The 16,439-nt window shown below is 44.0% G+C and overlaps 1 protein-coding gene across 1 annotated transcript in view; it reads right to left on the bottom strand.

Annotated features, from left to right (window-relative positions):
• Positions 1-13,010: 13,010 nt before the first annotated feature.
• NR2F6 (nuclear receptor subfamily 2 group F member 6) overlaps positions 13,011-16,439 on the bottom strand; it is a 48,807-nt gene continuing 45,378 nt past the window's right edge. Inside the window, exons 3-4 of the mRNA XM_040321296.1 lie at positions 14,029-14,556; positions 13,011-13,867 (exon numbers count right to left, since the gene is read on the bottom strand). Coding sequence (XP_040177230.1) covers positions 13,581-13,867; positions 14,029-14,556 — 815 coding nt within the window. The 3' untranslated portion in view covers positions 13,011-13,580. The remainder of the gene's footprint in view (positions 13,868-14,028; positions 14,557-16,439) is intronic.

The raw sequence follows: 16,439 nt of genomic DNA, 5'->3' as shown, positions 1-16,439 counted from the left end.
TTAGTCATGGAAGACAGGATCCTTCTGGTTGTTTATTGCCATAAATTAGCCTGAGTCTGGCAAACAGAAAATTGTACCTACGTCTGGTTGCAGAGCTGGGCTTGCATTTTCTCAGAGTCTGCATCCTCTACAGCAGTGGTCATCAACCCTGTCTTCAGGGCCCACCAACAGGACAGATTTTATGTATTTCCTTGGGGAGATGCAGTCTAGAATACTGCAATCACTGAGCAGCAAATGATATCATCTGTGATGTATTTCAGTTATCTTGCAAACCTGGCCTGTTAGTGGGCCCTGAGGACCAGATTGATGACCACTGCTCTAGAGGGATAGTCTTTTCAGCCTGGTTCACACTGGTATGATCTGAGATGCGATTTGAGATGTCAAATCGCATCTCAAATCGGCAGCATTTGCCGGCAATGGCACCGTCCTAATCGATGCGACGACACATCTGCGGCGCTGCACCGATTTCAAAAAGTAGTTCCTGTACTACTTTTTGCGATTTCGGGCCGCGATTTACATTGACATCTGTGCAGAAACCTGCACAGATGTCTCTGAAATCGCGGCCGAAATCGGGACTGCCATCGGGAGTGAAATCGTGCGAGTTCAGCTGAACTCGCACGGCTTCACTCCCGCAGCCCAGTGTGAACCTGGGCTTCACGCTCTTAGTTGCCCAAGAAAGTCTGTCATAATTGCAGATAAATAGGCCTTAGTCGAATAGCCACGTGTTGCATGAGATAGAACTAAAACTGGATGCAGTGACCAGTGTTAAAATTGGGTGTACATAAGTGAGGTTACAGTATAAGTCCAGTACATGATAAACTTGTCTTACCTGTTCATGTTGCTGGTCCCTAATCAGGGTCTGGGCTTCACAGTGTGCTTACCTCAGGAAGGGTCTTCAAGTGATTGTAAAGTCTCGTTTTTTTTCTCTTTAAGTCAAACATGTTATACTTACCTGGCCTGTACAGTGGTTTTACACAGAGCAGACTGGATCCTCCTCTTCTCAGGTCCCCCTTCGGCTCTCCCTCCAGTCGAGTCACAGCTGTGTCCATTCAGACACAGAGCCCCCGTTCAGCCCCGCTCCCTATCTCTCCTGATTTGATAACTGACAGCAACGTGAGCCAATGGCATCAGTGCTGTGTCTCAGCCAATCAGGAGAGTCCCAGAGGCTAAGATACTCATAGACATTGCTGGAGAGAGATGGGGCTAAGGTAAGTGTTAGGCCCCGTACACACGACCAAGGAACTCGACGTGCCAAACACATCGAGTTCCTCGTCGAGTTCAGTGTGGAAGCCGCCGAGGAGCTCGGCGGGCCGACTTTCCTCATTGAACAACGAGGAAATAGAGAACATGTTCTCTTTTCGGCCCGACGAGTTCCTCGACGGGTTCCTCGCTGAAAAGTGTACACACGACCGAGTTTCTCGCCAGAATCCAGCTCCGACCGAGTTTCTGGCTGAATTCTGCCGAGAAACTCGGTCGTGTGTACGGGGCCTTAGAGAATAAAACAGGAAATTGGGACTTTGAATGAGGCTGTAGACATTGTGGAGGTATGTTGAATGAAAGTACATATTTATTCATCATAAAAATTTATAAAAACACATTACAATAGTTTTTCTTTTATGTAGTTTCTGTTATTGATACATTTTTTATGATGAATAAATATGTACTTCCATTCAACATACCTCCACAATGTCTACAGCCTCATTCAAAGTCCCAATTTCCCGTTTTATTCTCTGAACCAGCGATGGAGGCTCACCACATATGTGCCTCAAAGCCCCAAATCTCCCCCTTTCTCTTTTTTCAGGTAAGTGTTAGGGGCAGCTGCTGCACACAGATTTTTTTTTTTTTTAACCTTAATGCATAGATTCACACTGGGGCAGGACGTGCAGTGGAGGTATAGCGCCACTAAAAATAGCGGCGCTATACCGTCGGAATTGCCCTCGGGCTTTCACATTGAGAATGCAGTGCAGGAGTTTTTCAGTGGTATTTAGGCGCTATTTTTATTGCTAAACCGCCTGAAAAACTCCTCAGTGTAAAAGGGGCCTTATAGCAGTTACACCCATTTTTGAGAGGTGATCTTAAACGAAAGACCACCCCTCTCAACACCTCATTTTTGAATATTATTATTTTTTTCGTACCTTTTTGGAAATACCAAGTGTACTTCCGATCCACCTGGGCCATGACATCCTGTCCTCTTCTGCGGCGAGCTCCCATGTGGTCTTCTGGGACCTGTGTGTGGCCATTCACAAAGCGCTTCACAACTCGCGCAGTAGGAAACGGGCAGTGAAGCCGCAAGGCTCCACTGCCGGTTTCCCTTAGTTGAAATGGCGGTGTCGGCACCCAATCTGATGGATGGATCAGCCTCGGGGGCCGACAGCGCGGGCTTGCTGGACAGGCAAGTGTCTTTATTAAAAGTCAGCAGCTACAGTGTATGTAGCTGCTGACTTTTTTAAAAGAAATATATATATTTTCAGCTGGAACACCGCTTTAAGATAAAAAAAAAACCTTCTGACTTTAAAACCAATTTAAAGTGGAGGTTCACCCGGAAAACGTTTTTTTTTTTTACATTAGAGCCAGCATAATAAGGTAATTTCATTTCGGCATGTTTTTTTTTTTTTTTTTCTCTCTGCACTTACCTTTATATCCTGATTTTGTCCAGGGCTTCCGAGTTGTGATGTCTCCGGGACTGGGCGTTCCAATCCCAGCCTCAGGGTTCCGATGCTTGCGGGACTAGGCGTTCCTATCCTTTCGTTGGATGATTGACGGCTTGTGAAACAGGTGACCTGTCGCACAACGCGCGTCACCAGATTTCCGGAAATACCCGAGCTAAGAGTCGGCACTATACGGCGCCTGCGCCCACCGTGTAGAGCTCACTGCGCAGGCGCCGAATAGTGCCGACTCGCAGCTTGGGTATTTCCAGACATCTGGTGACGCATGTTGTGCGACAGGTCACCTGTTTCACAAGCCGTCAATCATCCAATGGAAGCATAGGATCGCCCAGCCCTGCAGTCATCGGAACCCGGAAGCCCTGGAGAAAAACATAATATAAAGGTATGTACAGAGGAAAAAGAAACACAGAATTTAAATGCCCTTACTATGCTGGATCTAATGTGTGTAAAATGAAAAAACATATTTTTTTTGGGTGAACCCCCCGCTTTAAGTGCCTGGGTTTCATAGGGATGGCCACAGCATTCTGCAACAACGCTACACACATTGCACTAAGTGCCAAAGTGAGGACCAAGTCAGGAACAAGTGTCGAAAGCAACAGGATGGGGTCCAGGTTTGGCTCCCAATATTGCACTGCTTCTTTTGTTGATTGAAGATTTGAATGAAGAATATATAAAGTACAATTATAAACTAGTGAAGCAAATGAAGAGGTCAATCACCTTAACCACTTCAATAGAGGGCACTTTCGCACCTTCCTGCCCAGGCCAATTTTCAGCTTTCAGTCCTGTCACTTTTTAACCACTTAAAGGGGTTGTAAAGACAAAAATATTTTCCTCTTAAATTAAAGTCTGACAGGTGCTGATAAAGTAAAAAGTAATGTTTTGCATTATAACTAGTTTGATACCTGTTGCAATCGAGCTGTTTTATTCACCTCCAGCACTCCCGAATCATTATTCTCACTGACTTCCTGGTTTGCAGTGCGCATTCATTTTTGCTACATCACGGCCTAATGGGAACTACAGTTCCCATTAGGCGTAGCCTCCATGCCTGTGAGGGATAAGAGAGCATCTTCACGCAGGGCTGTAGTCATAGGGAGGGGGTGAGCACATTCTGCTTTCCACCATGCAAAACGGCTCAGATGCTGGTGGAAAGCAAGAAGAGGAGTGACAGGAAATGGCATTTTCAAACCTGGATTACTGTATTTTGGAGGTCAAAAGGGAAAACGAGGTAAGTGATATTTAAATGCTCTAACTTACAGCAATCAATTGATCTAATAAAAAACGAACCTTTAGTGTTCCTTTAAGGCAGTGTTTCTCAATTCCAGTCCTCAGGCCCCCCCGACAGGTCAGGTTTTCAGGATTTCCATTATTTTGCACAGGTGATTTGATCAGTTTCACTGCCTTAGTAATCACCACAGCCTTTTCATCTGAGGGAAATCCTGAAAACCTGACCTGTTGGGGGGGGGCTGAGGACTGGAATTGAAAAACACTGCTTTAAGGACCAGTGCACGACTATATACATTGACAATGGCTCCTGTGGGCAGGTGGACGTACCTTTACGTCCCCTTTAAGATGCAGCATTGTAGGCGAGTGCGGCCGTGACTGTCTCACGGAGAGGAAGAACGGGGAAATGCTGATGTAAACAAGCATTTCCCCATTCTTCCTAGTGACAGGACACTGATCACAGCTCCCTGTAATTGGGAGCAGTGACGCGTCACACATAGCCCACCCCCCCTACAGTTAGAAGCACTCCCTAGGACACACTTACCCACTTCAGCGTCCCAACTGGTTAACCCCTTCACTGCCAGTGCATTTTTATAGCACTGATCGCTGTATCAATTTCAATGGTCTCAAAATGGCATCAAAAAGCTTTTTTTCAAAACTGTCACTCTATTTTTGTTTACAGCGCAAAAAATAAAAACAGCAGAGGTGTACAAAAACCACCAAATGAAAGCTCTATTTGTGGGGGGGGGGGAATATGTCTTTTTTTGGGGAGACACGTCGCACGACCGCGCAATTGTCAGTTAAAGCGACACAGTGCCGAATCGCAAAAAGTGCTCTGGTCTTTGGCCAGCCAAATGGTCCGGGGCTTAAGTGGTTAAATGGCAATTGCGCAGTCATGCTATACTGTATCCAAACTACATTTTTATCATTTTGTTCCCACAAATAGGAGCTTTCATCTGGTGGTATTTGATTTCCTCTGCGGTTTTTATTTTTTGCTAAACTAATAAAAAAAATTTTTTTGAAGGGGGAAAAAAAAGTGTCTTTGTTTTGTTATAAAATTTGGTAAATGAGTAAGTTTTATCCTAAACTGATAAGATACCATTGATAGGCAGCACTGACGAGCACTCAGGTGGCACTGAAAGGCATTTTTCATTGGCACTGATTAGCAGCTGCCTGGGCACCAATTGGCATACCTGGTGGTCCAGTCTGGTGGCCATCCCTGGGCAGGCATCCAGGGGGGGGGGGGGACTGCACTGATAATCAGTGCAGACCCACCACGTCAGGAAAGCAGCTGATCAGCTCTTCTCCAAATGCGTCTGTGAGACTCTTTAGATCGGAGTTGCGGTGTGTGTCAGACTGACACGCCGCAATGCGTGCCCCTGTCCGGTCAGGATAACACAACCACTTTGCCAATGTCATTTTGCTACATGGAGGCTGGCAAGTGGTTAAACACTAGGTCGCACAAAAGTGGGGTAGGGTATGCCCAGAGGGGTTTGTCCAGCAAAGCTTTTCCAGTGTCCAATCACTTGAAGGTACCAGGCTATAAGAATATCCAGCCTATGTTCTGTACTGTAACACATAAGATACAGTGCCTTGCGAAAGTATTTGGCCCCCTTGAACTTTGCGACCTTTTGTCACATTTCAGGCTTCAAACATAAAGATATAAAACTAATTTTTTGTGAAGAATCAACAAGTGGGACACAATCATGAAGTGGAACGAAATTCATTGGATATTTCAAACTTTAACAAATAAAAAACTGAAAAATTAAGTATTTGCGGGAGTACTCGTACTCCCGCAAATACCCCCGATACCAGAATAGAATACTTCCCCCCACCGCCGCCAATGCCGTTACGCCGCATCCCCGCTACCGCCGACTGACTGTGTAATACGCGCGCCGTTCCATTACAGCTTTGAATAGCTGTAATGATTGGCGCCGCGTATAGACACTCCCCCTTGCTCGGGTGAACTGTCCAATCCCGAGCGAGGGGGAGTGTCTATACGCAGCGCCAATCATTACAGCTATTCAAAGCTGTAATGGAACGGCGCGCGTATTACACTGACTGTCGGCGGTAGCGGGGATGCAGGACAGGTAAGCGGGACATGGCTGGCTACATGGGGGGAGACATGCTGCATGGGGGAGGAGACATGGGCGAGACATGGCTACATGGGGGAGAAATGCTGCATGGGGGGGGAGACATGGCTACATGGGGGGGGAGACATGGCTACATGGGGGGGGGGAGACATGGCTACATGGGGGGGGGAGACATGGCTACATGGGGGGAAACATGCTGCATGGGGGGGGAGACATGGCTACATGGGGGGAGACATGCTGCATGGGGGGAGACATGGCTGGATATGGGGGGGACATGGCTGCATTTGTGGGGAGACATGGCTGCATATGTGGGGAGACATGGCTGCATTTGTGGGGAGACATGGCTGCATTTGGGGACACATTTAAAAAAAAGTATCGGTATTCGGTATCGGCGACTACTTGAAAAAAAGTATCGGTACTTGTACTCAGTCCTAAAAAAGTGGTATCGGGACAACCCTACTTATTACTAAAAATGATTTTTATGTATGTGAAGGAGAGTTCGCTACAAAATGATCTGCCAGGGCACAGGTGTCAAACACAAGGCCTGCAGGCCAAATCCAGCCCTCCAGGCCATTTTATGTGGCCCTCGCACCTCTCCTGCAGCTGCAGGAGAGCTCCAGCCCTCCTCTGGTCCTACTCCAGACCCTTAATTTCTGCTTTCAAGCAATGCATCCAGCTTCTTCCCAGCAGCAGCATAAGGAAAGGGGGGGGGGGTTGCACTGTGATGCAAGGGAGAGTGGGGGACTTATCTTCTGATGGTGGGGTGAATCTTGACATCTAATGCAAGGGGAGGGGGATCATCTAACCTTACAGATACAGCCGGCCCTTTTGAGGGCAATCATAATGTTAATGCGGCCCACAATGAAATTGAGTTTGAGATCCATGTGCCAGGGTGTCAAATAATAGGAATTTAGGAGTTTTGCTCACAACACTGCTGCATATAAAGCTGCGATAAATTAACTGTATATTCTTCACCTCAGAAAAATGCAGACAACACAAAAAGTCAGACTCACACTGTGCTGAATCTATTTTTATTTAGACATTCCTTCTTTGGCAATATTCCCTTACACCCAATTTTGGCATTAGCAGAATGTTTATACATACAAAATTAAAAAGTAGAAACACACAAAGAACAGCTTTGCAAAAGCAAAAAAAACATTTTTGCCCGTCTATGCAAACTGAAGTTCATTAGTTCAATTAACAAAAATTTTATTTGTCACCTTGCATTCACGGTCTTTGGTGCCAAAGGGCAAAGTCAAGTTGTTAAAGCAGAACTCTAGTCAAAAAAAATAAGATGATGAAATAAAACCCGTTGCTGCTGCAATAATCGACCTTCAATTCAGAAATTCCCCCACAGTATTTTTTCTGTTCTTAGGCATTCCGATTCTGAAGACAAGCATTATTCAACTCCCATCCTCTGAACCCAAGTCATCCTGGATCCACCCCCAGCCTGTGTCTAGACTGTGAAAAGAAGTAGAACAATGACTCATGTCGGTCACTGCTCTCTCGTCCTATCAGCAACGTTTCTTGTTAGCATATGTACCGGATTCCTCTCATACGCCAACCCTGCTGTACAAGGGCTGCATTTGACTAATACTGGGTCAAATTCAGCTATTTACACTGCCTGCATTTAAAAAAAAAATACATTTAAACAAATGTTTTAAGGATAACAGAGCTGCATTTATTTGTGTTTTTTATATCTGCCTAGAGATCCATTTTAAGAACTGAAACAAGTGATTAGGTTTATTGAATATCCATATAAGAGTTAAAAAGGGAACTATAAAATAAAACAAGAAATGGCACAATGTGAATAATGCAGCATTTGCTGTTGTCAACAGTACTTCAAATATGAATTATTTTATCACAGTGGGGATGGTATGTTTTTTTTTTACCCATGTATCCATAATAAATGAAAACGCATTATACCTTTGACAAAAAAAAAAAAAAACACCGATCACCACCCAGATATATTCAAAACACACATAGATCTGTATTAGGTGATCAAAGCAAAATTTAAAAGCGGCGTTCCGCCCCAAAAAATTTTTTTTTAAATAAAAGTCAGCAGCTTCAAATACTGCAGCTGCCGATTTTTTATATATGGACACTTACCTGTCCTGGGCGCCCGTGATGTCGGCACCCAAAGCCGACCTCTCCCTCGGGTGCTGCCGCCATCTCCAGTAAGGGAATCAGGAAGTGAAGCCTTGCGGCTTCACTTCCTGGTTCCCTAGTGCTCATGTGCGAGTCGCTATCCCACTGGTCCCTGCTGTCTTCTGGGACCTGTGTGTCTCCCAAAAGACAGCAGGGGGAGGGGGAAGGATGGAGGAGTAGGTGCAGTGATCTATGCCCGGAAGTGGGAGCAGATACCTGGATTACCCTGAAAGGTGCCAAATGTGACACCGAAGGGGGGAGGATTCCAAAAAGTGAAAGTTCGCTTTGAAGAGACAGACAATTTGCATGTACTGTGCCTTAAAAGGAACCCACAGACATTATATGGTGGTCTGACATAAGAGATTGCATGGTAACTTACAAATGTTACAAGAATTTAGGTTTTCTGACCCCTGCTACAGTGTTAGTGAGGGCTCTTTACAGGCAAAGCAAGGGTGTACTGGCTGAAAACATCCATCTCTTTATAGTAGTTTCACCCAATAGAAGTCTGACAGGATTACTTTATACAAAGACCAATAGTAATGTTAATGTGTTGAAAATGGAGAGAAGAGCATACTAATGTCAATGGGCGCTTTTAGAGTACAGTGGAACCTCGGATTAGGAGCATAATCTATTCCAGGAGAATGCTCGTAATCCAAAGTACTCGCATATCAAAAGCGAGTTTCCCCACTGAAGTCAATGGAAATGAAAATAATTTGTTCTGCATTGACTTCAAATGGCATGAAATACCGCATGTGGCCAGAGGTGGGGACGCCAGAGAGCCGCGGAAACAGCTGGAAAGGCCCGAGGACACCTTGGCAAACCTCGGAAAGACTCCGTTCCCAAGGTCAGTAGAGCTGTCCTCTGGCCTCCCCCCCCCCACCTCAGGCCAAACGCAGTACTGCACACCACTTTGGCCTGAATCCTGCTCGTTTTGCGAGACACTCGCAAACAGAGTTAAGATTTTTTTTTAAATACAGTGCTTGAATTGCGAAACACTCGTTAACCGCGTTACTTACAATCCGAGGTTCCACTGTACATTCAAATAAGTGCCTCTGTTGCGTTCACAGAACCTTTCAATTCGCTTGCAATTTTTATATCTTGTGAAATGTAATCTGAAAGATAAGGACTTGTCTTTGTTCTGATAGTGCCATGCTCTTTCCAACAGCAGAAGTCTACATACTAGTTTAGTTGGAAATATACAAAAGAACATGGAACTTGGACTTTATAGGCACAACAATAAACAATGTAGAAAAATATAATGTTTTTAATTAAAAAGTAAAGTATAACAATACAGTTTAAAATTCACACTAATGGAGTAGCCTATACATAACATAATACAGCTCTACCATCAACCTAACGCACTATAAAGAACTGAGAATAATTTTGATCATACAATCGATCCAAGAGTGCTGGTTAAGATGTAGAATTGTGTCGTAGCTTGCTCTCTCTCTTCATTTTACAGGTTTCCCCCATCAGGAATATTGTACTATATTTGAACCGTCCATGGCTGCTTGCACTCTTGTTGGCTACATACCAGCCTTTATGTTAATATTTTTCTCTCGTTCTCTAGATAACCCAGTCTTCTATTAGTGATTGGAAAGGACTTTAATAGCCATTAAACATTGCACCTTTCTCCACTTAGAATTATAAATCTTTTTTTTTAGATCTGTATACCATCATATATACACCTTGAGGGGTACCTTTTATCCCCAAGCAGCTGCCCTGCCTATTTTTTAGCCGTATTGACAACATTTTGACCGTACAGCAAATTTACCTTTGATATAAATTTATATTATATACATTCCGTGTATTGCTCCTACTTGTTGAGGGTGTGGGTTTCTTCTGTATTTTTGGTTAGTAGCAATGCCACACCAGTGGTTGGTTTGACCACATATTATGTTACCCTATTAGTACCATGTTACATACACCTCCATAATTGTTGGTTTGCTTATTCCACTGTATTTTGGTATGTGACCCTCTCGGGGCGTTAGACAAATCAGAATTGTATTTATTTTTTGTGTTTTTCTATAATTATATATATATATTATTTATATATATATATATATATATATATATATATGATTAAGGCCCCTTTCACACTGGGGCGTTTTTCGAGCGTTATTTCGAGCGAAGTCTCATCTGCAATCCCAATGTGCTGGTAAAACACCGCCAAGACCCTCACGTTTTAGGGCGTTTTTGCAGTGCCTCAGTGAGAAAGGATAAGGCGTTTTTACAGCGCTATCAATTCATTTCAATGGAGAGGGGCGTTTTTGGAGCGTTTTTTTCAGCGCCCAAAAGCTGCTCCAAAGATGCTGCTTGCAGGACTCAGTGTGAAAGGGTCCATTTAGATGCATGGAGAGCGTTTTAATAGCGCTATTTTTAACGCTAAAACGCTGTAAAAACGCTTCAGTGTGAAAGGGGTCCAAGATATTTATGTATTTTTTATGAGTTGTTTATGTTTAGTTGCCTAAAGCGCATTTCATGTAACATGCTCTACATCCTAACCAGCACCTTTGGATTGATTATCGAAATTATTCTCATTTCTTTGCAGTGTGTTAGGTTGATAGTAGAACTGTATTATAATATGTTATTTATAGGCTACTCCATTAGCGTGAATTTTGGATGGTTTCATTTTTTTCTTTATTGAAGATATTATATTTTTCTACACTGTGTACTGTTGTGCCTATAAAGTCCAAGTTTCATGTTCTTTTGGAAATGTCCAATTAATTGGGACACGGCACATTTATTATCTCTAGTATTTACAGTACCACTCTGTGGTGATACATGATAATTCTGATACTAGTTTAGTCATTTGCCTTAGCTGGGGATAGATCTAAGATAATTTATTAAAAACCACACAAAAAAATGGAACTAAAAAAAGGACAAGCCTTAAACCAGTAACAATAAAGGAATACAGAAAAACGATTTACAAATGGTTGCCAAATTGCCATCTTAAAGCATACGTTCATCTTTGTAAAATAAATGCATGTTTCTGCAGGTAACAAAAAAGTGCAATTATTATTATAATTTTTTTTTATTAGAAGCCTGTAAAAGCAGGGGCGCCCAACCAGTGGCCCGCAGAGCCTTCTGATGTGGCCCACGACCTCCTGCTTTGGGATAGCAGGTTCTCAAGCCAAGATCAAAGGTTGCCGACCCACCATCCCAGAGCAGTGTTTGAAGTTAAGCCAGTGGTAGAGAAAGCAAGCGGCTGCGGAGGAAGCAGAGCCGCATATGACAATGCTTCCTGTATAGTGCGGAATGATACCAAATGCATTCTGCCTGGGACAGCAACAGCCGGTGATACCTGAAGGTAAGTTTATTACTACAAGCGGTGCATATATGGGCATATCTGTTCTGCAGTGGTTACTAGACTGTTTTCCACAGGTGCAGTGCACCTTCGGGTTACCTGCACCGAGCCAGAGACTTCCATTATCTGTGGGTTTGGTGCGCTTTCAGAAAGCGCGTCACACCTGCAGGATATAATAGACATCGACAGAAAAGTGCAGCTAACCTGCAGGAAAGCCACAAGTGCACCGTGCTGCACCGGCAATGCAGGTAAACTGCCATACATCAGTGTGAAAGCAGCCTTAGGCCCCTTTCACATGATCAGTCTATTTACCTCTATGGAGCAGCAGATGTAAACGGACTTGTGTCCATTTGCACCCACCTACCTCCAATCCGATCCACAAAAAACAAAAAAAAAAAAACAAACAAAAAAAAAACACACAGAAGGGGGACCCGTCCCCTTCCATCTGGTTGGACCGGATGGGGGGGCCCATAGAGTAGAGTGGGCTGTGTCTGTGTCTGCATAAACAGAGTGGATACGGATCTGTCTTCTGTCCACTCCACTTGTTGTGGCCCGTGACCAGTTACCAAGTCACTTAAGTGGCCCTCGCTTTTCAAAAGGTTAGGCACCCCTGCTGTAAAACATTGCACCCAAGATCAGAGCAGATCGTGGGTGCAATCTCAGACTCATGCAGACTGTCAGTGTAGCTGTCTGCCCATACAGGCAGGTAGGCAGTTACTGAATGACAGGAAGCGTCAATGAACTACAAGAGTTCTCATCATTGCCTTGGTAGTCCACTGAGAACTACAAGCCGTTAGCTGCAATGGATGATGGTAGTTGTTGCCCCATTCACAGAACTTTGTGAATGAATGATGCAGCCAAGTGGGCAAATCCCCGCATGGCTGCTTTTTAAAAAATTGCGACAGTAGGTGCAGGGAGAAGATTACCAGACTGCTGTCACAATGGGGACCCGGGGGGGAGGGGGGGGGGTTATCAATAACATGTTACATCCTGAATATGGGGGAAAGGTGAACTTATCCCTTTAAGCCCATTTATATGATGGATTTGAAAGTAGTCATTATCATGCAATATTTAACTCACAGCGTTCTGCATTCTGTTTGAAATGAAGCAAAGGGTATTTTTCACTTTATAACAGTACTCTTTAAGCCAACCACTGAGTTGGCTACCGTGCCTAACAGAACATAAGGCATTAAAGAAGGCTTAGAAAATCCTGTTAATGGGTCATTCTGATCAAAAGAATAAAAGTGAAAATAAAGAAAACTCTTTTATACCATGTCATTAGAAGAAATTAAACTACAACAAGGGTCCTCACGTCCCAGTTACTGAGAATTACCTTCACCAAATAAAATTTTCACAAGAAAAAAGCATTTTTGCCCTTGACCGGTAGATAACCCATTTTTCTTTAAAGTCAAATGAATGAAAAAAAACAAGCAAAAATTTTTTTTAAAGAAATCACACATTTATGATAAAATGTGCACTTGAATTTACATTTGAATAGCCCAAATATTTATCATATAAGCAACCGAGCTACAAAAAAAAAAAAAAAAAATCATAATAAAAAGACGTTAACATGACTTATGGTGTGGTAAAGAACATAAATTAGAATTTTTTAAATGTTACTAATGTAATGTGATTTTGTGAAGTCCTACTTTCAAAATACAGGGCAAAGACCAAGTTTCCGCTACACAACAGATCCAACAAGCTGCCGTTTATATGGCAAACAGAAAAAATAAATCATCACAGCAGCTTTCTTCTAGGACATTAAAAGTATATATTCTGGAGGTAGAGATCACAGTCTATGCTATATACCATAAACAAGTGAATCATATAGTATCTTCATTGGAACGGTTAGTGATACGAGTGTGTTCTAGAACACCATGTGGAGCAGCTAGATACCCAATTAGTGCTTTCATTATTATTATATCAGTCCATGAATTAGAGAGGCTGACTTTCTGAATTGTTCCTGAGACCAGAGTACTCAGTGATCCATAGATTTTAAGAATAAAATAGCTCCTGAAATTTTCAAATTCTTTTCACAATGAGTTCTGGAAGTGCCTTTGTCATTACAGCTTAAAAAGGGACAGATTAAAGTACGGAGAACTGCCCCTTATGTAGTGTAAAAGATGCTGCAAGAGATAGTAGCAACTACTGCAGGTTATTCTGACTGGCCGAGTATGGCCAATTGAAACTGCTTCCTGAAAGGAGCATGTCCCTAATAAGTGTCTCTATAGGTGTTTTCCCCACTAGCCTCATGAAAAATAGCTGGGAAATAAGGGATGCAGGCACAGCTCTGAGGGCAGGTAGACGCAATAGGAGGCGGCCAAAGCGCTGAGGCTGAGAGGGATACTGAGCTCGCACATATTCCGTAAGAGCCACTTGAGCCTTTTCTTGTAAAGTCTCCACGTGAGCTGGGTCAGTGAGGCCACAGGCATCTGGAATGAAAAATTGTTTACAGGTGTTAAACTTTCAACGTGTTAGAAAATTATCCAAGAAACTCAATAAGCTAAAACAAGCAGAAATGCATAAAAAGTGAAAAAAAAAAAAAAATGTCAGGAAACATTTAAGACACTTTCACATCTACAAAAACATGTACCTGAAGTAAAAAGGGCAATTGCTTTCAGGCAGGCATACTCTGCTGAGTCCACTTGAAGTCTGTTAAGCTTCTCTACTTGGTCCTGGAAGACCCTTATCTGGTCCATAAAGGAGACCACCCTGTCTGCAGACATTGGAGAAGCATGGAAACCAGCAGCAGCCAACAGGGGGGCCATGTGTAGTGGGAGGGCTGACTGTGCTGCATTTAACACAAACAGTTCACTCCAGCTCAGCCGCAAGAGAGAGACCTGGTCTGCCATAGCAAGCTCTGGAAAATAAGGGATGCTCCTGGACCATTCCACAGTGCTAAAAAGAAGTCTTGCAGCCAATTCACAGATGTTGTCGATGCCCATAACACTGCCCTGCTGAGTATACTGTGATCCATAACGTGATGTTGGGTAAGGTTCTGCCCGAAGGAGCTGAGAAATGAGTTCAGAAACAGGCTGTCCATTAAAATATTCACCACCACCTGGAGCAGTAGTAGGGCTTGCACTGGAATGAGCTGGAGGAATGCGCCCCCTCTGGACCGCTAAATGTAAAGAATAAAATAAATACTGGATTAAAAAAAGGTGCACTAAAATGAATCAGAGATGCACACAACATGTAAGACACAGTAATGCAGTCACCAATTTGAGTTACTGCCATAAGGAACTAGATATTTTTTTACATGCAAAGTTCATGAACTAAAATTAAACATTAGGGTGCGTGTGTATAAACTGCAACGCAGTTCGCTCATTGAAAGTGCATGTACATTTGTTCTGTGTGATTGGGGCAAAAAATAAATAAAAAATGTTTTTTGGCTCTTGGGCTAGACCTGGGGTAGGCAACCTTAAAGGAGTTGTAAATGGAAAAAAAAAATGTACTTACCTGACCCATCGAAAATCCCGATATCCTCTTCGCCGCTCAGCCTGGCCGCTGATTGGCTAGAACAGATGGATTGAGAGCAGCGCAGCCATCGGCTGGCGCTGCTGTCAATCACATCCAGTGACGCGGCGCGCCGAGGGGCGGGGCCGAGTGATACAGTGAGCGGATACGGGAGCGCGCCCGCAATTACTGACCACCGTGCAAGCTCTCGCATGACCGTTGAGTAAATGCGGGGAGGACCAGAGACAGCCGCCGAGGGACCCCAGAAGACATGGATTGGGGGCACTTTGTGCAAAACGAACTGCACAGTGGAGGCAAGTATGACATGTTTGTTATTTAAAAAGGAAAACATTTTTTTCCTTTACAAACGCTTTAAAGGGGTTGTAAAGCTTCCCGTTTTTTCACCTTAATGCATCCTATGCATTAAGATGAAAAAACATCTGATGCTTACAAGCCCCCCCCCCCCCCCGGTATACTTACCTGAGCCCTTGAAAGTCCCGTGTCGCGAACGCGCGCGCTGGCTTCTCGGCCCGGTCTTGGCTCTTCATTGGAGATTGATGGCAGCGTGTCGGGCCCGAGTAAAACACTTAGCGGCTATGGCCCCCACTTTTATCACACGGGAGCACGCCCGCAAGCTAACCCCCTTGGGAGAGCACTTCCCAGGAGGGGGTTAGTTCTTGCGGGGAGGAGCAGAGACAGCCACGAGGGACGCCAGAAGACGAGGATCGGGGCCACTCTGTGCAAAAAGAACTGCACAGTGGAGGCAAGTATAACATGTTTGTTATTTAAAAAAAAAAAAAAAACCTTTACAACACCTTTAAATAGGTGGAGATCTACCTGAACAACATGGGAGAAGTCAAAGATTAATGGGCATGATGTCGCCTCCTATAACCTAATTTAAACATCCAATTACCATACTACCCCTTTGCAATCATGTGGTAATTATAGGTTTAAATCAGGTGGTGAGGTGGTCACATATCGCCTCCTCACCACCTGTCAAACACACCCGGATCGCTTTCAGGGGAGAAGTAGTGCCTACTGCACCTGTGAATGAGCCCCTAGTGCAGTTGGGGCAGGGGTGATAAAAAAACACTTAACTATGGGGTTTTGCCACCTCCCCAGACTGCAAATTTAAATGAACCCTTACTGTTCTAAACCAATAATAAAAGGCTGCGGTCTACCTGCAACTTTCCTGCGCTTTGCAATAGACATCTATTATATCCTGCAGGTGTCGTGTGCTTTGAAAAAAGTGCACCAAACCCGCAGGATATAAAAATAGAAGTCTATGACTAAGCACAGCAAACCCAGAGGAAAGCTGCAGGTACACTGCACCCACGGTGTGGGTAAACCACAGCGCATCACTTTAAACGCAACCCTATATTATTATTCCCAGTGTATTGCATCACACTGACCTGAATCTCTCTTCTTTCCTGCTGCTGGCACCACTCTGGGGACCGCTAGCCAGGATAAGAGGTGGAGTGCAGTTGGTATCACTCCACATGGTTTTGGAGCCGGTGTTTTGCCGAGATGTGTCCGCCCGGCGATAAT

Source organism: Rana temporaria, chromosome 1, assembly GCF_905171775.1.
Source record: "Rana temporaria chromosome 1, aRanTem1.1, whole genome shotgun sequence".
Lineage (NCBI taxonomy): Eukaryota > Metazoa > Chordata > Amphibia > Anura > Ranidae > Rana > Rana temporaria.
The sequence above is the reverse complement of the archived record's forward strand: the minus strand, read 5'-3'. Positions and strand labels throughout refer to the sequence as shown.